The sequence below is a fragment of the Erigeron canadensis genome, chromosome 2, assembly GCF_010389155.1.
Source record: "Erigeron canadensis isolate Cc75 chromosome 2, C_canadensis_v1, whole genome shotgun sequence".
NCBI lineage: Eukaryota > Viridiplantae > Streptophyta > Magnoliopsida > Asterales > Asteraceae > Erigeron > Erigeron canadensis.
The window spans coordinates 6734646-6756679 of NC_057762.1; the positions used below are offsets into that span (position 1 = coordinate 6734646).

The 22034-nt window shown below is 32.8% G+C and overlaps 4 protein-coding genes across 5 annotated transcripts; 2 read left to right on the forward strand and 2 right to left on the reverse strand.

Annotated features, from left to right (window-relative positions):
• Positions 1-403: 403 nt before the first annotated feature.
• On the reverse strand, positions 404-3268 carry LOC122588514 (senescence-associated carboxylesterase 101-like). The gene is made up of 3 exons (XM_043760647.1): positions 3184-3268; positions 2770-3091; positions 404-1899 (listed from the first exon to the last, which is right to left on the reverse strand). The coding sequence occupies exons 1-3, from the start codon at positions 3195-3197 to the stop codon at positions 571-573; spliced, it is 1665 nt and encodes a 554-aa protein (XP_043616582.1). The 5' UTR covers positions 3198-3268; the 3' UTR covers positions 404-570.
• A 7887-nt stretch (positions 3269-11155) lies between these two features.
• Positions 11156-12581, forward strand: LOC122590095. Its single transcript, XM_043762428.1, has 4 exons — positions 11156-11345; positions 11548-11650; positions 11815-11895; positions 12414-12581. The coding sequence occupies exons 1-4, from the start codon at positions 11244-11246 to the stop codon at positions 12473-12475; spliced, it is 348 nt and encodes a 115-aa protein (XP_043618363.1). The 5' UTR covers positions 11156-11243; the 3' UTR covers positions 12476-12581.
• Positions 12582-13183: 602 nt separating this feature from the next.
• On the reverse strand, positions 13184-14752 carry LOC122587611 (early light-induced protein 2, chloroplastic-like). The gene is made up of 2 exons (XM_043759786.1): positions 14717-14752; positions 13184-13567 (listed from the first exon to the last, which is right to left on the reverse strand). Exons 1-2 carry the CDS (start codon positions 14750-14752, stop codon positions 13184-13186), a joined length of 420 nt encoding a protein of 139 aa, XP_043615721.1.
• Positions 14320-20233, forward strand: LOC122589288 (cucumisin-like). Of its 2 annotated transcripts, none has more exons than XM_043761564.1 (10): positions 14320-14992; positions 16122-16210; positions 16381-16472; positions 16561-16798; positions 17731-18244; positions 18427-18527; positions 18665-18886; positions 18972-19083; positions 19179-19392; positions 19517-20233. In XM_043761564.1, the coding sequence occupies exons 2-10, from the start codon at positions 16137-16139 to the stop codon at positions 20050-20052; spliced, it is 2103 nt and encodes a 700-aa protein (XP_043617499.1). In that variant the 5' UTR covers positions 14320-14992; positions 16122-16136; the 3' UTR covers positions 20053-20233. The 2 variants fall into 2 exon arrangements, with proteins under 2 accessions (XP_043617499.1, XP_043617498.1); XM_043761563.1 differs by lacking the exon at positions 14320-14992 and adding an exon at positions 15726-15964.
• The last annotated feature ends 1801 nt before the right edge of the window (positions 20234-22034 follow it).

Consider the following 22034-nt stretch of genomic DNA (forward strand, 5'->3'; position numbering starts at 1 on the left):
AAATTAAGGGTATTTTGGGTATTTCAAAGGTCAAAAATTGAAAAGAAGAGAGAGTAGTTTGTTTTATAATTAAGTATAGATAGATAGATTTTAAGTTATACTTTTTATTTTGAAGATGAAATAGTTTTTTGTTTCAAAAGGTATAAATTAATCAAAAAAATCTAACATACTTTGTTTCAATCGGGTCCGCACTAAAGAGCTTGTCACAGAATAGACCTTCAAGTTAAACCTATCGATGAGAAACCCTCAAATACGTGGATAAATACTTATGACCACCCCAAATACGCCTAAGTTAGGACTCAAACCTAATACCTTTTTGTGAGAAATCAGACCCCCATTGTCGAGTTGCCGTTAGGCCATTTTGTGATGGTTAAAATAGGAATAGTATTCACATGCGACGATATGATAATACGTACATTATTATAGGTAAATAAACTGAATTCATTAAAATGAATCTCAAACATAATAGCAACGGGTCATTTTGAATCTTGATTCAGATAGTGTGGTGGGTATACATTACAAGAAGTCGGAAATTCAGAAGCATATGAAGCTCAAACACGACAGTAGAGTTTATTGATAGGTTTCGTAGCAACTGTTCTTCATGTAGTTGGCAAAATCAGAAGCATATGAAGCTCCTTTGTATTCCTTATACCCATCCCACCACTTCATCAAACTGCTTCCCTTCAAGAAAATTTCCGGTGACACCGAGAACTCATTCACCCCACGCATCACATAGGCCTCAAAATCCTCCAATTGTTTCTCCATATGAGTTCCATTGTTACTCGACTTACCATCCTTAATCAACTCTTTCAAGGAAATCGCTGCCTCCTCAACGTGTGCCCAAAAGCAAGAATCCTCGGTAAGACTAGCAGCTTTAGTCTTTTTCCCTTTACCTTGATTCTTAATATCTTCATTGTACCACTTCTCTATAAACACATAATGTTCTGGTCTGATCGCTATGTAGTTTGTATTGCCTTTTCTGTAGTGATCAGCTATGTCTAGTGGCTCGACAATCATTCTGTAGTTGTTTCCACTATATAGCCAACGCTTACGCAGCTTTGCTCCTTCTTTTTGTGGCATGAAGTTCTTTTCTTCAATTAACTTCTTGTAATATTGGTTCAACCTACGTTGATCCTTTACAATTTCTTCTCTCCCTTCAATTTCTACCCTGCTTTGTGCATCTTTGAAGCAATCATAGTAACCCCCTTTTGGTTTCCTTGTCTTCATGTACCATTCCATGTTTGTCAAGCTTATCTTCATATCGTTTAGCTTCTTAGTAGGTTCGTACTTATCTGCATTTTTCTTGTTTTTTATCATCTTTGTTTGATTCGCTTCTAACTTCCTAACTAGAGCACTATCAATATTATCTACCATACCAACTTCCTTGACCTGCATTGTGATTCCTGCCCTTAAATAATTCAAGTTAGATTCGATATGATTGGAAGCCCCACGATACAGGGGCTTCCTTCTCATCAAACTCATTAGGTTACCATAATTATACATATCAGCGTTTCCAATATTTGATACTGCCATGCCGTCGAGAACTGCAAGGATTGCTTCTTGATCTTCAAAGGCAGAGTGCCCTCCTGCTTCCGAGCAAAACATGAATGTTCCAAAAGGCTTGTAAGGACTACTTGATGTGAAAAAACTAGCCACATGGTCCATTTTTGCGACCACATTTAGGAAATTAGATTTCCACAACGGGCGTTCTAAGATGGATTTTTGGAGAGCGACATCACCAACAAGAGGGCAACCGAAAGTTATGCAAATTGGCCTTTTTGTTTTCTTAGCACCATTTGATTCTTCGACATCTATAGCTCGTTGCAGCCGCAATGCAGAAAGAACGGCAAGGTATCCCCCAAGACCCCATCCAGTGATAATCAATGGACTATATATATGCTGAAAAAACAAGAACCACAAAGTAAAACAAATAAGATTAGATATTGATCATTCAATCGTGATAATTAAAACTAAGGCACTAGGATTCATAAGGCACATTTATCTACATTATTGTACAAATATTTTCATGATTAGACAATAATTTTAGTTAATAGAAAATGATTTTATATCTGTCATATTTTAATACTTGGTTTGTTTCGACAAGGATATATACAAAATTATATAGGGATAAATATTTTAAAATGTAACAAACGTTGTACGAATGTATCATAAGAAATAATTAAACTTGTGTTCATTGAATGTAATAACTTTCAAATCTTATCTATTCTATGTATCTGACCAATCAAAAACTTACAAATGACATCTTATATGGTTGTCACATATACCCGAATACATAAAATAGACAGGATTTGAAAGTTATTACATACAATGAACACAACTTTAGTTATTTCACAATATAGACATTCGTCCAAAGTTTATTACATTCGAGGATAGTTATCCCAATTATATATGAGATAAATATCCTGAAATGTAACAAACTTTGAACGAATGTTTATAGTGTGAAATAACTAGAGTTATGTTCATTGTATGTAATCATCTCTAAAGTTTGTTACATTTCTGAATACTAATCCGAATTATATATCATTCCAATCAAATGAATACACCCTCACATCTTCAATTTCTAATCATATAAAGAAAAATCATTTTTGTATTATATTCTTCAAAAAAAAAAAAAAATTTAAAAAATCAAATTATAAGGCAATGGAAGATTCCACATTTATAAGAATCCAATTTATAAGAACCCATGTTACGTCTGATATTGATTTCCGGATGATCTGCTACAAACTAAAAGCTAATAAGAAGTTATACCTGGTTTTCGACCTCTTTGAGGTCTTCAGAGAGACGCTCGAATAACTGAATGGCAGTTCCGTTGATGGAGACTTTTGAGTTGACTTTTGTCGAAATGAAGTCAACGGTTTCGTGGTTCTCTAGCGAAACCAGATCGGATTCTTTGGCAAGGAACTGAGTTGTATCCTCTGTTGAACAATGCTGCTTGAAAGCCAAAACTTTGATTCCAGAAGGAGTCGTGTGAAGTTCATAAGCCAAACTCGTCTCCGCAATTGCTCGAAAAGCATCAGAAATGATTTCTATACTACCCAGGAATTTGCCTAGTTCCACTTCACTACTAAACCTGCAAAACACATATAATCCCAAGACAAATCAATACGTTTGTAAATGTGGGTCATTAAATTTGGTTTAAAATGGAAGTAAATAAAGCTTTACATATTTTGGATCATCTCTAATCAATGTATCTAGATTTGTTTGTTGAAGAAAATGGAACAAAAGTGTTCTGTTTTGTAAGTATGTATATATGGGGATGGAATAATCATTTTTATATGGAATAATCAGTTTAAGTTGCAACGAAGGTTCTCATTACTTAGTCGGTGGGTGGTATTTTCATATTACTTGCAAAGAAAAAGACTTTGTCCACTATCAAGTCGTTTTCATATTATTTGCTTAAAAGAAAGACTCTGTCCACTATCAAGTCGTTAATTATAAGTAGGTGGGTATTTTCATAGTATTTGCTAAGAAAAGGTTTATACACTATCAAGTTCTTATTAGCTAAAAGGGTTATATTCGTACACACCATTTGATTTACTTACTACAAATTAAACATATTTTACTGTATATTTTTTAATAATTGTACTATGTGATAACTATATCTAGTTTGTAATAGGAATCATTAATTAAGGATGACTATAATGATTCGTTACTTCACTTCTAACATGATTTATGGTGGTCCAACCCCGCTCTAAAAAATGAGGTACGGTTCGAGTCAATAAGTCGAAAATACATGACTCTAACTTGATTGATTGTGCACCGAACCACGTAGCCTTGACAAACAAAATTGTTGGGTGGGATAATCCCATGAGATTTCTAGGATTTGCTGGCGATTCCCCGAAGGTAGGAACGATGTTCCTTTACGCCAACGAAGGTAGTTTGAAGTGGCGGTTGAATTGTATTCAACTAGGGTTTTTTGATCGGTGATCGTATTTGTGTTGGGTCTATTTGGCGAGGTTCCGAATGTATATGAATATGATCGAATGTAAAGGAGTCCTCCTCTTCTATAGGAGGAGGTTCCGAATGTATATGAATATGATCGAATGTAAAGGAGTCCTCCTCTTCTATAGGAGGAGGTTCCTTGTAGGAGAAGGTTAAGGTTTCCCTATTCCTTCTTTGAGTCAAACTCTACTTACCATGTTTATCCGATCTAGCTTCCTTAGGATGGTATCCTATAATATTCCGGACTAGGTAAGTGATTGTATTTATCTTTGGAAAGGATTTATATTAATCCTTCGATTGGTCGTCCGTGTCAAGCATCTTCGTGGTGATTTGATAAACCTTCGTATGATAACTTGGAGGGGTACCACTACAAGAAAAATCGCCTTTTGCAACGAATTTTTTCGTTGCAAAAAACATGATTTTCGTTGCAAATTCTTTTTTGCAACGAAACGATTTCATTTCAAAAAAGTGGTTAAAAAAAAGAATTTGCAAAGAAACTTGCAACGAAAATTTTGCGGGTCCCATTTTTTTTAAAGAAAACCGAAAAGAAAATAAAAATAAATTTGCGACGAAATTTTCTGACGAAAATTGCAACAAATATTCGTTGCAATTTTTTTTTCAAAATTTCATGAAAACTTTTGGTGGGAAAAACAAAAACAAAAGAGGGAAATGAAAATTATTGAATTTTATAAATTAATTTCTGTCAAAAAAAAAAATTTTTAAATATATATATATTAAAATTATATATCAATAAATTTACTACTTTTTATCAACAAAATCACAAAAAAAATATATAAAAACTATAAAAAGCCATATATCTCTAACATAATCAAGAAAAACATATAAAAAATATAAGTAAACAAATGAAGTGTATACTAAAATTAATTTCATCAACAACAATAACATCAAAAAACCAAATAAATCATTAAATTACATCAAAAAATATAAAAGAACACAATAGCTATAAAACATATTGAATATATAATACATTAATTTGTACAACAATTATATATGCAATCCTTCACACTTTTGATCCTTGAAGAAATCTGAAATTTAAATAAATTTAATGATTAATAAATCAAAAAACATTTGATAAATCTAAAATATTTATTATATATTATTATGAATAAAAAAAAGTAAATAAAAATAAAAAAACACAAAGAAAGAAAAACATGGTATGATGCGCGACGGTTGATGGCCGATGGTGTTGCGGTTGGTGCGGTGGTTTGTGGTGGTGGTGGTGGCTACAATGTTAAAAAGAAAAGAAACAAAACTATACTAAATAGAAAAGGAAAATCAAAAGAAAAGAAATCAAGAAATCCTTTACCGTTGTAGTGGTGGTGGCTGTCGACTGCGGCTGTTTCCGGCAACAAGAAGCGGCGGCGGTCGGTGGAGAGCAGTGGCAGTAGAGAAGTTTATGGAGAAAGGTTGTATTGTTTAAAGATAAAGAAGATGGAGATGGTGATGTTGCGGTGGTTGTCGGTTATTTCCGGCGAACAAAGTGGCGGCTGACGGAGGAGGTTGGCCAGATTCGGATTTACCAAAGAAATGGGGGGGGGGGGGGGGTGTATAAATGGGTTTATATAGGTAAGGTTTATTAGTGGGGTGGGCTTTGAGTAGGTTGGGCCAAACTTTATGGATTAAAATTTTGGGTTTTGGCCTTTTATTTTTGTAATATTTAGTTATATTTATATAAATTATTTTTCCTTTAGAAAATAACGAGATATGTCATCCGGGCGTTGCCCCGGGAGACATGACGTTTGTGGATGTCTTTCTTTTTAAGAAAATTATCTAAATTTATTAAGAAAATGGTATTAGGAGAAATGACGAAATATGATACATAAACGACGCTCTTATAAAAATGACAAAATGTGTTGCGATTATAATACAAATAATAATAGGAAAAAGATGACTTTGATATATTAATTTCTTTCTACCATTTTCTAACCAAAATATTACACGTTTCCTTAAAAAGTTTGTTTGGAAACAAAAAGGGTTTAATGGATACCTACAATTTAAAATGGAATCCTTAGTACAAAATGTAAGAGATCAAAGTTTTTGGTGTAAATGTATATTAAAGAAATAAAACTAAAAAAATTTACAAAATTAAAAAAATTTACAAAATTAAAAGTTTTTGGTGTAAGTGTATTTTAAGCATGTAAAAAATATAAGTTAAAAGTAATAATTAGAAAATAATAGACATGTGAGGCTTACAAAAAAAATAAAAGAAAAGGTTATTATTCTTTGCACAAATCCCAATACTCCCGGGCCAGGGAGACATTACGTATGTGGATGCTTTTAAAAAAAATTACTTAAATTTATTAAGATAATTGTACTAGGAGAAATAACGAAATACGTTTATAAAATTACCGAGACGACGCTCTTAAAAGAATGGAAAAATGTGTTACGAACATACAAACAATAATAGAAAAATATGACATTTTTTGCATATAAATCCAAAGTTTTGAATTAACCTGACATACTAAAATGTCAGCACAAGGCCCAAGATTAAGTATAAATAAGTAGCCCAAAAGTTAGAATATGGAATAGTAAAGCACATTAACGATAACTATATTAATACCGATAACGACGGTCTTAGAAGATTGGTATAATATTAAAAACAATAATAGAAACAAATGACAATAAAAATATATTTAATATTATACGATGAGTTTATGTTTTACAAATAATTATGGGTTCATGAGCCAGGAGTTAAAAGACACAAATTTTTTAAGGGGAACATGTAGTATTCATCTGGTGGTTAAAAAAAACAAATGGTAAAAATAAATGAAGGTGACATGCCCATGTGAAAAAAAGAATATTAAAACTTTTGTGTGAAAGTGAAACCTGTACAGATTAAAATGAAATCCTTACTATAAAATTGCAAGAGATTAAATCTTTTCGTATAAATGATTTTAAAAGAAAATAAAAAATAAAAAACGATAAAAAAAAGTTAAATAAATTTACAGTGGAAAAAACTTAACCATTTTTTTAAAAAGGGTAAAAATTACTTTTGTATGAAAACGAAACCCATACAGTTTAAATGAAATCCTTAGTGTAAAATTGTAAGAGATCAAAGATTTTAGTGTAAAATAATTTTAAAAGAAACAAAATAAAATAAAAAGGTTTGAAAAAGTTACATAAATTTGTGGTGATAAAAATTTAACAGTTTTAATAGAAAAAGGTAAAAAATAATAGTATAAAAATCAATGAATAAAGTTACATAAATTTGTGGTGATAAAAATTTAACCGTTTTAATAGAAAAAGGTAAAAAATAATAGTATAAAAAACAATGAATATGTGGACCTCACCAAAATAAAATTAAAAAAAATAAATAAAATTACTATTATTTACACGGATTACGAGACTTTGTTTTATATATATATATATATAATATAAATACTTTTATTAAAAATTAAAAAAATGAATAATAAAATAAGTAAAGTTTAAAATGTTTTTAATACATTATATAAATATGACAATTGTATTTTTTTTCTTAACTTAATTGTTTTTCGTAAAAATTTTTCTGTTTGTATATATACTAATATTTGTTTTTTGTTAACTTAATTGTATATATGGTATGTATGAATTTATGTGTCTCTTAGCCATCAAAAGCTTCGTTAATTTATATCTCTCTTATCAATCAAAAGCTTCGTTTATTGTGTTTATATAGTAATTGGGCCTAATGGGCCCAATATATATGTTTGTTTGAATGTATGTCTCCATTAGCGTTCAAAAGTTTCGTTTATTGTATTCATCTAATTATTGGGCCTATATATATGTATGTGCGAATATATATCTCTCTTAGCTTTCAAAAGCTTTGTTTATAGCGTTCATTTAGTCATTGGGCCAAATGGGCCCAATATGTGTGTATTTATGCACGTATGTGTTGCTTAAGTATCAAAGCTTCGTTTATGGTGTATAACTCGTGTACTTAGGTTTATTGGATGAAATACAAGTTTGTGTATATATGTATGCATGAATGGATATATGTTATTCAAAAGTTTCGTTTATTTTGTTCGTATAATCATTGGGCCTAATAGGCCCGATACACTTCTTAATCATTCGTTATATATATGTATGTATCTCTTAACTATCAAAAGTTTCGTTTATTGGGGATAATCTTATAATATGTCTCTCTTAGCTATCAAAAACCTTTTTTGTCGTGTTCATCTAATAATATGTCTCTTTAAGTTATCCAAAGCTTCGTTTATTGTGTTCATCTAGCAAAATGTTTGTATGTTTGTTTGTTTATTGAATAAATAAATAAGTTTATTCCTGTTTGAACCTAGATTGATCGGCTCAGTGACGGACTAAGATTAAGACACAATCACCACAACTCCTGATAATTCAGTGCGAACCTAACAAGTTCTTGAAAGTCATATATTAAATATTCCTTTTTATATAACTAATTTATTATATAATTAATTTATAATAATGAACTATTTTATTTGTAAAATTTTTATCAAAGTATTATTTTTTATCTTTATTTAATAATTTAGATTGATTAATAAATACAAATATCTAGTTTTAATTTTTAATTTATATTAAATAACAAAATTAACTAATTTTGAGAATATATTTTTATGAAACCTTAAAGTTAAATAATTATTTGTTAAATAAGAAAAGTCAAAAATAAACTTTCTTATTTGCAACGAATTTTCGTTGTAAAAAAGTTGGCGGAAAAGTGAAAATGGTAAAGAGGGAAAAATGAAAAGTTAAAATTCTTTCTTGCAACGAAATATTGTTGCAAACTTAAATAATTATTTGTTAGATAAGAAAAGTCAAAAAGTCAATTTTCTTATTTGCAACGAATTTTCGTTGCAAAAGAGATGGCGGGAAAGTGAAAATGTTAGAGGGAAAAATAAAAAGTTAAAATTGTTTTTTGCAACGAAAATGTTTTGCAAAAAACATGGCGGGAAAATTTTTTCATTAAGGCGGGAAAAAGTAACAAACAAAATAATTCGAGAAAAAATTTGCGATGAATATTTTTCGTTGAAAAAAAGAAAATATATAAAGAAAATGAAAATTAAATTTTTATTTCTTTTTCGTGATGAATATTGGTAGCAAAATAAAATTTTTACCCAAAAAGTCAAAAAACAAATACTTTTTGTCATTTAGCTGGTTTTTTGCAACAAAAAATTTTCGTTGCAAAAAAAGTTGTTGCAAAAAATCATTTTTCTTGTAGTGTATACATCGTCATTGATTATTCAAATCAGTATAGTATTGGCAATCATACCTTTGATCTTGAGACAAATGTAACCGTCTAGAATCCAAATCATGTGTAGTAAGATATTGTTTCGAGCAAGGGAGCCCTAGAGGAGGGGCAAACCCGATTCTCGGACAGGGCATAATTTTTATCGGGGCATAGAAATTTGAATTTTAAATATGTATTATGTATAATAATGCATAATATGTTATATATGTATAAATAAATATGTATTTGATTCCATTTTATTAGTTAATAAGATGATTTTGTCATGTACAAACTTCATTGCTATAACATTAGTTATCACTTGCGAAAAATTTTATTTATATATTTGAATTAAAGTTATTACTTGCGAAAAATTTTATTTATATATTTGAATTCGTTAGAACTTAGGGGCATTTTAAACCACTTGGAGGGGGCATGTCATATCTCAGGGACACCACTGGTTTCGAGAATGTTGGATTTGCTTCTAAATCGTGAAAACTTTCACAATAAAGTATTCCGTCTCATATGTTGCACAGACCCCCTGCCCTTTGACCCTTCAAGAAGACCCAATTCTCTTGACCTATATCATGTTAATGGATATTAAATTGGTTTAAATGAGACTGCATCTCTACTCATCAACTTGTATTTGAGATTAATTTATCCAAAATCTTGGTCTCTGATAAGTCACAACTAAAGGCCTGGTTAACTTTTTGAGGTTTTTTTCCCCCAATTTAGACTTAGTTAAATACTTCCGCTGTCTCATTTTCATTCTTTTTATTTTCTAACTTTGATTGTAAATGTTTTTATTTGTGTAATAAAAAATAGATTCATAGAAATGGCCTAGAAATTGTGTAGAACTTAGCCGAAATTTCCTAGAAATTGCCAATGGATGTAATCAAAACTAAGCTTTAAAGCTTTGTTCTATCGTCTTATGCGAAGGGAAAAAAAAAAAACAAGAAATAAAAGAGCCAGTACATCTAAGGCTTCATATACATATAATCTTGAAAATGGGTTTCAAGTATCTTATACTTGTATGATAAAGCATTATACTATAGGTTTATAGCTTTTTTTCCCTTAAAAGGTGAATTTCGCTTGAAATTTCGTGGCGTGATTCGACAGCGAGAGGAACAACGAAAGGTCTAACATATGTTGTTTTAACTGAGTCCGGTTTAAAGAACTCTCTTAAAGCAGAAATGTCAATTTCAGATGTGCGATGAGGAAAAACCCCTACTAAATTTAGCACAAGAATTTATTCAAAAGAATTAGGGCCCATTTCTTCTTTTAGTCATTAAGTGCTAAGTGTATTAAGTGACTGATTGCATTTAGAATGTCTGTGTGTATTAAGTAAAATATAAGTAATTGACGGTTATTTTTTTGTATTAAGTCAAAAAGGAAAAATGAAATTTGACCGAATGATTAAGTTTTTAACTATTAAGTTTATTAAGGGGGTGTTTGTTATTGTGATTATAAAACAGATTTTGCGTTTTTAAAATAAATTATGCGTTTTCAAAACTGCGTTTTGAAAAAGCAGGTAGGTACATGCTTCTTCAAAACTGCATTTTCATAGTAGATAATCACTTTTTCACACAAACACTTTTTTAGATTATTTGCGTTTTACGAATGTAATAACCAGATAATCACTTCAAAACGCATTCCCAAACACCCTCTAAGTAAAAAAGAAACAAGGCCTTAGTCATCTAAATTCTAATTGGACTTATATTAAAATATGTCATAGGCTTTATGGATTATGGTTTATAGTCTATGAGTCATGGATTACCAGTCCATAGTTATAATCAGCCCATCAAAGTAACTGTCCCACTAAAGAAAGAATAGGCTTATCACAAATAAGATTCCCCATGCTATTTTGGCCCTTCAAATGGATATCCCTATGTAGTATGGATAACTAGATTTTATATCACTTTATTTTACTAAAATAAATTAAAAAAACAAATATCTACCCAATAAATATCTTAGTATTTGCACTTTTGGGGATATCCGTCTAGTTACTAGATATTTTACTTGACACATATATAAAATCGTGATATATACATACCAAAAAAGAAAGAAAAAAAAAAGAGAAGAAGATATGAGAAGAATTCAAAGCCATAACTTATCATGCTTACATTGTCAAGGGCATAACCATAAGCTACCATGTTTACATTGTCAACCTCAAAGCTTCATTAGGATGGTAAGCCGAATTTTTTTTTTTTTTACATTCTCATAGACGGTTCTGTTCATATATACAACAAAAAAAGTTTTGTTTCGCATATTTTGTAAATCTAAAAGATTTTGCACTTGTGTTTCACAAGCATTATGCATTTTAATCAGTAGAGCAAGAACGCGACGAAAGCGTGTGTATTGGTTAATGGTTTGTATCGATCAATATATAGGTGCATCATTTAATAGAAAGGTGCATAATATTTCGAATGGGTCGGGATGACTGCATGAGAACACTAGCTAAGCACGGCATACATCCCATGGTCAGCTTTACAGGTATAATTAATTAATTTAGTCGTTTGCTTTTACATTTTTTTTTTTTTTTAATTTACACATGTGGATCAGTCTACCTAGCTAGCTAGCTACATACTAAACTATCTTATCTAATGTTACATTCAAATAATGTGTGTCCGTATTTTTTTTTTTGGATATTTTGACAGTTTGGGAAGGGCTATTTAAAGAGAACAAGTTCTTTTTTCAAGCTTACTCCCGCTCTATTCTACCTAGCCATGTGTTCAAAGGTATATCTATCAAAACTACTCTATTATGTTAAGTAGAGATAAGCATGAGAGTGATATCGGTCCTCGAGACAATGTCCAGTCACGAAAATTAATCACCAAAACATGGTACTGATTTCAGTCCCATATGAACCGGTATTGATACATAACATATTATTTTCTCTGTATTTTTGGTAATCTTCCCGTACGAATCCCAGAAACCACTACAAGTGGATAGTGGACGCCCGGTCCCACTTATAATTAGGTATCACTTTCTCTTACCGGGAACAAATCAGAACTTGATCAAAATTCTACTCATCGCTAATTTTAATAGGTTTTTACTCTTTTTAACCATTAGTTTTTTTCCGCTGTGTTTAACTATAGGGAAATGATAATTGTACCACAATTTTTGATTTATGTACCATACACGTGCTTCACTGGTTTGTACAGTATGCTTTAATAGTTATACAATGTGGCACACATACAAATATTTGTGGTACGAATATCACTTTCCTTAACTATAATGTGACTATATGTGACAGGACAACAAGAAACTAGGAATATGAATCTTGATGGAAGAACAATGACATCTTTTAGGAGATGACGTTTGTTGGTGTTGTTTACTTAAATTTGTAATAGTTAGGCTCAAGAAATTTGTATCACAATTAATAACATCAATACAGAATTGTTATTTTGCTAGTTATACAGTACAAGGGGTATTTGATTCATAAAATATTTTTGAAAAGAAAAAATTATGTTAAAGGAATTCAAATCTGAAAGAATGAAATATATGAAGTAAATGTTTTTTTTGTTTTTCTGAAGATTTAAGTGACAAATCAAATGAAATTTTTTTCTCATAACCCCAAAAAATGGGGAATGTACACATTTCAATGGGGCTTAAATTCATTCATTTTTGAACAACTGAAAACTTATAAAATCTATTTAATTCTAATTTTATTAGATTTTGTATTAGATTTTGTAAACCAAAAACGACTTAAGTTACTTGTTCATTATTGTCAATTAATTAATCTCGATACAAAATGGTGAATAAGATGCATTTGAACTTTTATTCTCTTTTTATATTAATCAAGGATCAAAATCATGACCATCAAGATTAGGATTTAAAACAATATAGTGAACTCATCGATTTACATGGTAGAAGCCCGTAAATGATGTCTCTCGGAATTGACAGTACAAATATAGATAAAAATTAGTAATAATTACACAAAACGTTCTGTCTATACATATATGAATTATCAGTGTTGGCGATATATATAAAATATGTTTGTTTGTTAAACAAAATTAGTAAAAATTACACAAGAGCGCTCCCGGTAACAAACTCGGTAAAAGCCAAAGCAACCAAACCCAGCATGGCAACACGTCCATTCCACAACTCTGCATCTGAAGTCATCAGCCCATTCGCTTTGGCGGCCTCATCAGCTCTCACCCCTTTAAACAACGGCACTAACGACGCTAACGTCAAAACAACGCTCGTCCCAACAAACACCGTTAGTCCTCCGTTAGATATCTGAGTAAACACGTCTTGACCATTGGTCAACTCCATTGCCATTGCTGACACAAACCCGATCATAGCCAACCTCCCGTTTATCCTTTCGGGTGCTGGTCCACTAAAGGCCAACAAGTCACTAAACTTGGTACTACTGACTTTAGTTGAGCCATCTATGGTGCTGTTTTTCTTGAAACAATAATGTTGTGAAGAAAAGTTGGTGTTAATTTTGTTGAGGCTTGTTACCACGGGGGTTAAAATGATGTACTAGCCATTTTTTTGGAATTAAATATGAGAAAAAGATTTGGAGAGAAAATTTAGTAGTACTAGCTAGGAAATTAGTTATAAAAATGTTTGTTTTATTGTTGTGTTGAGAGAGTGAGTAATGAGAAGAAGTATGGGTTGGACTTGGTTATATATGGGAGTGGGCTGAAGACAGAGGAGTGGATACTTATTGGGCCACTTTAGTGTACTTTTTGGGCCTGTTCACGTGGCTTTCAAACTAGTCGACAAATTTTCTTTTGAACGCTAAGTGGATAGAGGTTAAGTTGTGGTGAAAACAGGCTCTATGTGTCTCATTGATTATGGCTGGGTTGAATTGAAGAGTGTGAAGTTGTTTCAAATTTGACTAGTAGTCGGGTACGTGGTTATGATACCATTCATGTTTTTTTCAAAGTTAGCACCCTAGTAAGTTTTTCCAAATTAAAAATTACTAATGGTGTAAAATAATACGTGTTTATTTCTTTTATCTATTAATGTACCCTTAAATCATATTTTGAATAGCAACTTCATTTATCTATCCCATAAAATATTCTTTTTCATTTTTATTAAGTCGACATATAGAAGATTAGCCTAAAAGACCTTTTAAGGCAACATCGTCAATAATTTAACTTGGAGAATTATAAGCGGCTTCCGGTTAGGCTATATATGGCTTGATTATCTTGGTATTCATCATCATTCCACGCATGGCCTGTGTTGTGGTGATAAATTGAAACCCTCGACAATTAATTGTATTTGTACATGTGAAAGAGTGAATAAATTAGGGTAGATCAATATTTTCAATTAATTTTTAATTATAACCAAAAAAAAGAAGTTTGGAAGGCGTCTATGCTTTATGTTACGTGATGAGATTACGTGTAACAGAAAGATATTTGAAAATATAGCAACGAGAACCTTCACAAAGTTTGTGATGAAGTCCAAGAATCCAAGTCATTTCACATTTTTGGACTTAATTTTAATAGATTCAAAAAATCACATCGCCAAGTGGACGGAGTGGTGTCTAAACCCTTGGAAGATTCAAGATTAATTTGGGGACGTTTTGGATGCGAATATGGCTACTGATATGCTTCCGTTTGCTGGTTTGGCTACTGCCATTTGCTGTTGTTTGTGTTGCTCTACATTTTTGCAGTATAGTGAGCTTGTGGTTTACTGGGCTGCTGATCAATCGGGTTTGGGCTATTTGGAAGTCTTTTGACATGTAGGGCCCAGTTTTGAGTTTGCTGGCGTTAGACTCTTTCTCGTCATGATTGGTTCCCCTAATCTGATTATTACGAGTAGACGTCCAGTGCCTTAGCTGATGGTTTCCGAGTTCACGGGTGCAGCCAACGTAGCAATGTACGTTCTGATATATCCTTTCGTTTTTCACTTACTGACAAAGCTGGTTTGCATCTTGCAAATTCTTCAGTTAGTAGAGTAGTTTTACTTGTATATATTTTCTTTTAGTTACCACATATTTCTGCCTTCAAAAAATTAAACACAATACAATTTTATTGTCTGGTTATTAGAAAAGTAATAGGCAAAGTTTCTCAATCAAACTATATGTCAAGATTAGACGTTAAGTTGTAATTATTTAAGAGTAGTTTTGACTTTCCAAAGAAATTAAAGAAAACATATCCATAATCTATATCTATACTATATTATAAAGCAGATCTCTCCTGTTTACATTTTAAGTTTTAATATTTACTTTCCCAAAATGCCCATATTTTAATTATATATTTACGTAACACCCTTTTTCTCTCCTCAAATCTTAACCAATCATTTGTTTTCTCTCTCATCCATAAATCATTTCTTCCTTCAATTCATTCAAAATCTTTTATCTCAAAAACTGTACATCGATAAATTATAAAAATTATATGGGTGTTCTTAAAATTTAATGCTCTTTCATTAGAGATGTCATTCGATATACTTTCGACGAATTTTTAAATCCGAGGGCGGAGCCTGTACGGTTAAGGCATTTGGCTATCACACTCTATGACCTATCACCCCCATCATCTCACCGCTGCAATGCGCGGGTACTTGCTCTCGTCCATAATAATCAAGAGTCAAGTAAACTAAACACATCAAGTATGAGAAATAAACAACCAAAATTGACATATTTGACCATGTACTTTTCTTTTTCCATGCATGGACCATTTCCTACATTTTAGAAGAAAACACAAGAATAATTTGCATATAAATATATATTTAGTCATGAATTAGTACATATCAAAATAAATGGCAAACCAGGTCTCCCTCATTTCAAATCTCTGCTGTCTTGTGCTGCTTCTGTTCAAATCGGTTCAGGCTGTTCCTGATGACCATAGAAAGGTTCGATCCAAAATTTGTTCTTTTGTACTGTCTTCCTGACCAGCGCTAGCTAAAAGGCCCGTAAAGTTTCATGACTAACACGGATTGATTGGACAGGGGTCGTTATGCTTTCATGCTTATTAGTTTTATTGATCTAAGAAGAACTCGTTTTATGCAGGTGTATGTTGTGTATATGGGACACAACACTCTAGATGACACAGCTGCATACAATCTTCATATGGGCATGCTACAAGAAGTCGTTGGCAGGTCGCCTACCTCACATTTACATATAATGTTAATACAAGGCTAAGAGTGATCACTTTCCGAGTCTGAATTGTTATGACTTATGACTGTAGTGTCCTGATTTATGCAAAAATTTTTAAATAGACAAAATCAACTAGTTCATCCGGTTTACAAAAGTTAATTTATCAATGCAGGGATGCAGAGAACCATTTGCTTCAAAGATACACTAAAAGCTTCCATGGATTTTCGGCAAGACTTACAAAAGTGGAGGCACAAAAACTTTCGGGTATAGTAAATGTTAACATATACAAGTGTGTGTGTGTCTAGAGTCAAATATCATGACCCTATTCTAATTTTTGATATTTCATATGTAGAAATGGAAGGGGTTGTTTCAGTGTTTCCAAGTAGACATAGCAAAGTGGCAACAACCACTTCATGGGACTTCTTAGGGTTCCCACTTGTAGTCAATAGATCAACAACCGAAAGCGACATCGTCATTGGAGTGTTTGACACCGGAATCTGGCCGGAGTCACCCAGCTTTTCTGACCTTGGATATGGTCCTCCTCCTGCAAAATGGAAAGGCATTTGCCAAGGAAATTTCACTTGTAACAAGTAAACATTCAATTTATTGGCTAACATATATTATACTTGCTGTTTTAAATCACAAGTAACATTTTGTTTTATAGTTATGATTAATATTAGTTTCAAAAGTGTTGGTTTTTTTTTTTTTTTCCTAGAAATGCTACTAAACAAATCGACACAAATTTTACTCATATTTAAAAAGTGTTGAGACTTGAAGGCTTGAAACCACAACCTATAAGTTGATGGATTATCACAGATACCACAAGAGCCAAAGCTCGGAAGTAATAATAATGATTTGGTTTAAAGTAATCTAGGTTTTCTCTGTAGATTTTGTTAGAATCTGGTGTAACGTTCATTGCTCTTTATACAGATTAGGAAGTAAGAAATGTACATCTATATAAAGCAATGTATGTCCAAGACCAAAATGTTGGGTTCAAGGGGCACCCTTGCAGAGTCTGGGGGCAGCACAACTAGCTGGGCTTAGGGGCAGCATCCCTTGTGGCATATTTGATGATATAGTCTTTTACTTGTGAGTGATAAAGTCTATTGATTAACCAACCATGGATATACGGATTGGTACTTGGGGGACTTGAGACTTAGAGGTTTTGAGTTCAGATCTTGGTGTGAGCATTCCCTAAATGGGTTCCCATTCCCCTGGAATAAAAGATACAGAATTTTACATACACAACATCTGAAAATTTCTTTGCAAACAAGTTAATTACCGGTTTTACAGTTAGAAATAATAACGCCCCATACATATTATTCCTACAAAAAATGTGATATGTAGAGACGAATTGTTGAATACGGAAAGTGATTACACGATTTGTATTGAGATCCAGTCCATTAAAATATACCCGAATACTTAGATTTTCCAATAGATTTAGTGTTCTCCTCTGGCTAGATACATAGTTCTATAACAAAAATCATTTCAAACTGCTGACTCATGTCCATTCCGAATACAGCAAAATAATTGGAGCAAGATACTTCAAAGCAAGTGGAAGATATGATCCTAAAGATATACCGTCGCCAAGAGACTCTGATGGTCATGGAACCCACACTGCATCCATCGCAGCCGGAAACATAGTGAGGAATGCAAACCTACTAGGTCTCCGTGCAGGAACAGCCCGGGGGGCTGTGCCCAGGGCCAGGATTGCAGTCTATAAAGTGTGTTGGACAAGTGGGTGTTCAGATGTCGATATACTTTCTGCTTTTGAAGCTGCAGTTGCTGATGGTGTTGATATTATCACTATATCAGCGGGCCACAAATATGCTTCATGGTTTTTGGGAGACGTTATAGCTATAGGGTCTTTTCATGCCATGAAGAATGGGATACTGACTGTACAATCTGCTGGGAACGATGGACCGAGACCACAAACAACCAGCAGTGTTGCTCCATGGATTCTTTCAGTGGCTGCTAGCAGTAAAGACCCGGATTTAGTTACCCCAGTAAGACTAGGCAATGGTGTGGTTATTGATGTGAGTACTATAATTATTATAACTTTTTGTTTACACAGAACTCGCACGCCCTAACTTGTAAACATGTTGTTGAGCCCAAATTTGCTGTTAAAAAAAAAGATACAGGCATTGATAGGGCTAAAACTTTGAAATTGTTATTGGTTTTCATATATTTTTTAACTATTTCGCAATTTTTATATCAGGGAGTTTCAGTAAACTCATTTAAACTTGACGGGATGTATCCTTTAGTTTATGCTGGAGATGTCCCAAATACAAAAGCAGGTTTCAATAGCTCGATATCAAGGTAAACAATGATTTTCTTCTACATTTATATATATTTTTTTGAATAGCGATTTAGCATTACTATTAGAAGTCCTCTAGCTTCCATTCATTTGTCAATTTATCATAGTTCTTATGGGTGTATCACGGAACATATATCAGGCTTTGCATCAAAAATTCATTGGACAAGAATCTAGTGAAAGGTAAAATAATATTATGTGATGCTATATCTACCGGAGAAGCTGAGATATTGGCTGGTGCTGTTGGGTCTTTAATGAGATACCCGGGACCTTTTTTTGAAATTATTGTTGCATATCCTCTGCCTGTTAGTGTCGTGAACATCGATCAAGCAACTTCTATTCTTCAATACATACGATCAACAAGGTAAATAAACATGAGCTCTCAATGAAGCTGATAAAATGTTAAATACCATTATTAATCTAATTAACATAAAACTTTTTTTTCTTAGAAATGCAACTGCAGTTATAATGAAAAGTGAAGATGTCAATAATTCGTCTTCCCCATATGTTGCTTCCTTCTCATCAAGAGGTCCAAATCCGATACATCAAAGCATCCTTAAGGTGATTCACGTAGAATTTGGATTATGTATACATGACTTACAAACCTGTCTTGGAGAGCAACACTTATAACAGTTTTTTTAATTTTCGTAATACAGCCGGACATAACTGCTCCTGGGGTAAGAATTCTTGCAGCATGGTCACCTGTGTCTCCAATTACCCAACTGGAAACAGACCGCAGAGAGCTGCCTTTCAATATGATATCAGGGACCTCGATGTCTTGCCCGCACGTTAGTGGGATAGCTGCATATATAAAAACAATGAACCCAACATGGTCTCCTGCAGCCATTAAGTCTGCTCTTATGACAACAGGTTTGTTACTGCAAGGATTATACATTTCTAAGACATTGTACACTTATCATATATTCTAGAGACATTCATAGAACATACATATGCATACAGAATGTTGATAATACGTGATTTCTTGTTATTGCAGCGTCCCCTGTAAATGCCCAGATCAATACAGACGAGGAATTTGCATATGGATCTGGCCAGCTTAATCCAATGAAATCAATGAAACCTGGTCTGGTATACGATACTGATGAGATCGACTATGTTAGCTTTTTATGCCAAGAAAGGTATACCACCGGACAAGTAAGAATCATTACCGGGGATAACAGTAGTAGTTGCTCTCAGCTGACAGAGCAAACCATGGATCTAAACTACCCTACCTTTGTAATCCCTGCATTGCGTAGCGAACTCATTGATGTGAGTTTTAACAGGACTGTCACAAATGTTGGTTCTGCAGCATCTACATATCGACTTCTGATAACCCAACTACGTGGTAGGAATTCACAGATAGTTGTTGAACCAAATGTGCTTCGGTTTAAAGAAGTTGGGCAGAAATTGTCGTATACATTGTCTGTGCAAGCAACCATAGGGCCACTAGACAATCCAATTGTTTCTGGGGCTTTGACATGGGATGATGGAGTGCATCAAGTGAGGAGTCCCATCGTTGTGCATGTTCCATGATACCTATCGATCAAACATCTGATGTAGTAAATGATATTTTTCCACATTAATCTTAATCTTGTCTTATATCGTGTCGGATATGCTAGTTTGTTCAATTCGTCGGATAATCGTTGGTATGTAATGAAACCAACTAAACTACAAATTTATTTCTATTGAATCAAATCAGTGTATATGTATCCTACAATCTGTTAGTTGTTCAAAATGAAATTCAAAGTAATGTTTTTTTTTTTTTTAAGATTCAAGTGATAGAATGAATTTTTTTTTCTCATCACCGTAAAAATAGAGAATGTTTACATTTCAATGGGACTGAGACTTATTCATTTTTAAACAACTATACATATGAAAAAATGAAATTTAATTTTAATTTATTAGATTTTGTGAACCAAAAGCGTCTTAAGTTACTTGTTTTATTGTCAATTAATCTCCATACAAAATGGTGTATAACATTTGAACATTTTTATCTCTGTTTTATATTAATCAAGGATCTATATCAAGGATCGAACTCATGAAAATCATAATTAGGATTAACTAAGTTAAAGCAAATTGTTGATGTTGTATGAAAGAGTAATTAAAATGAATCCATAACCAAAAAAGTAACACAGTATATATAATGGACTCATCGATTTACATGGTAGAAGCCCGTAAATGATCTCTCTCGGAATTGATAGTATACATAAAAATAACAACTATTACTAATTAGTAGAGTAATTACACAGAACGTTCTTTCTATGCATATAGAATACACAAGACCATTTCCGGTAATAAACTCGGTAAAAGCCAAAGCAACCAAACCTAACATAGCAACACTTAAATTGCACAACTCTGCATCTAAAGTCATCAACCCATTCTCTTTAGCCGCCTCATCAGCTCTCACCCCTATAAACAACGGCACTAATGACGCTAACATCAACACAACGCTCGTCCCAACAAACACCGTTAGTCCTCCGTTAGATATCTGAGTAAACACATCTTGACAATTGGTTAACTCCACTGCCATTGCAGACACAAACTCGATCATCGCTGACCTTCCGTTTATCCTTTCGGGTGCTGGTCCACTAAATGCCAACAAGTCACTAAATTTGGTACTAGTGACTTTATTGAGCCATCTTGTGGTGAAGACATGCACCTAATGGTATTGTTTTTCTTGAAACAATAATATTGTAAAGAAAAGTTGGTGCTAATTTTGTTGAGGCTTCTAACCACAGGGGTTGTTGTGAAAAATGATGTAGTAGCCATTTTTATGTTGGAATTAAATGTGAGAATGTTTTGGAGAGAAAATGTAGTGGTACTAGGAAGTAGTTATAAAAATGTTTGTTTTGTTGTTGTGTTGAGTGAGTGACTAATTGATAAGTCATAACTGGATATATATTAAATGGTCTAAAAATGGTTATATAGACTAATATTTTATAGAGTAGACCTACTTTAATATATGTTTCATGAATTTCAGGTTTGAGCTAAAATGGACAAAATACGCGTTAATACAGTGATTTATTAAAGTTAACATGACATAGTTATTTTGTCTTACAATCACTAGTGGGTGGATCTATGCTCAAGGAAAAGAATTTCTTATTCAATGTTGTACGTGGGATTGTGAGGCAAGAAAGATTAAGATCCATAATTTGACAATCGTGAGGTGAGAAAAGTGGGTGGACCCTGTGGCTTGTCATTTATTCCCAGACACCTTACAAGGTTATGCCTTAGAGTGGTTCACTAAGCTTCCAGAAAAAAACATCCAAGACTATGCTGACTTGAAGAGGAAGTTCATAGCTCAGTTTGTCCAACAGAAGAAGCGTCAGAGAAGCCACTTGGAAGCTCACTTAATTAGACAAAAAGAAAGCGAGTCATTGAGAGATTTCATCACAAGATATACTAAGAAGTGTCAGAAAAGACTGAGTCTCCCTGACAGTCAACAAGTCTCGGGTTTTACTTTGGCATTACTTCCTGTTGATCTCCAAGATGATCTAAGCAAGAGAATCCCATTG

Excerpts from the sequence above, each read along its gene's own strand:
- LOC122588514 (XM_043760647.1), bottom strand. Across the intron at positions 1,900-2,769 it reads TCAAAGAGGTCGAAAACCAG|CATATATATAGTCCATTGAT; the intron begins GTATAACTTCTT and ends TTGTTTTTTCAG.
- LOC122590095 (XM_043762428.1), top strand. The coding sequence starts at position 11,244 with ATGAGAAGAATTCAAAGCCATAACTTATCATGCTTACATTGTCAAGGG. Across the intron at positions 11,346-11,547 it reads CTCAAAGCTTCATTAGGATG|GTGCATCATTTAATAGAAAG; the intron begins GTAAGCCGAATT and ends ATCAATATATAG. Across the intron at positions 11,896-12,413 it reads ACCTAGCCATGTGTTCAAAG|GACAACAAGAAACTAGGAAT; the intron begins GTATATCTATCA and ends TATATGTGACAG.
- LOC122587611 (XM_043759786.1), bottom strand. The coding sequence starts at position 14,752 with ATGGCAGTAGCCAAACCAGCAAACGGAAGCATATCA. Across the intron at positions 13,568-14,716 it reads CAGCAAACGGAAGCATATCA|AAAAACAGCACCATAGATGG; the intron begins GTAGCCATATTC and ends TATTGTTTCAAG.
- LOC122589288 (XM_043761563.1), top strand. The coding sequence starts at position 15,872 with ATGGCAAACCAGGTCTCCCTCATTTCAAATCTCTGCTGTCTTGTGCTG. Across the intron at positions 15,965-16,121 it reads TTCCTGATGACCATAGAAAG|GTGTATGTTGTGTATATGGG; the intron begins GTTCGATCCAAA and ends CGTTTTATGCAG. Across the intron at positions 19,084-19,178 it reads TACATCAAAGCATCCTTAAG|CCGGACATAACTGCTCCTGG; the intron begins GTGATTCACGTA and ends TTCGTAATACAG.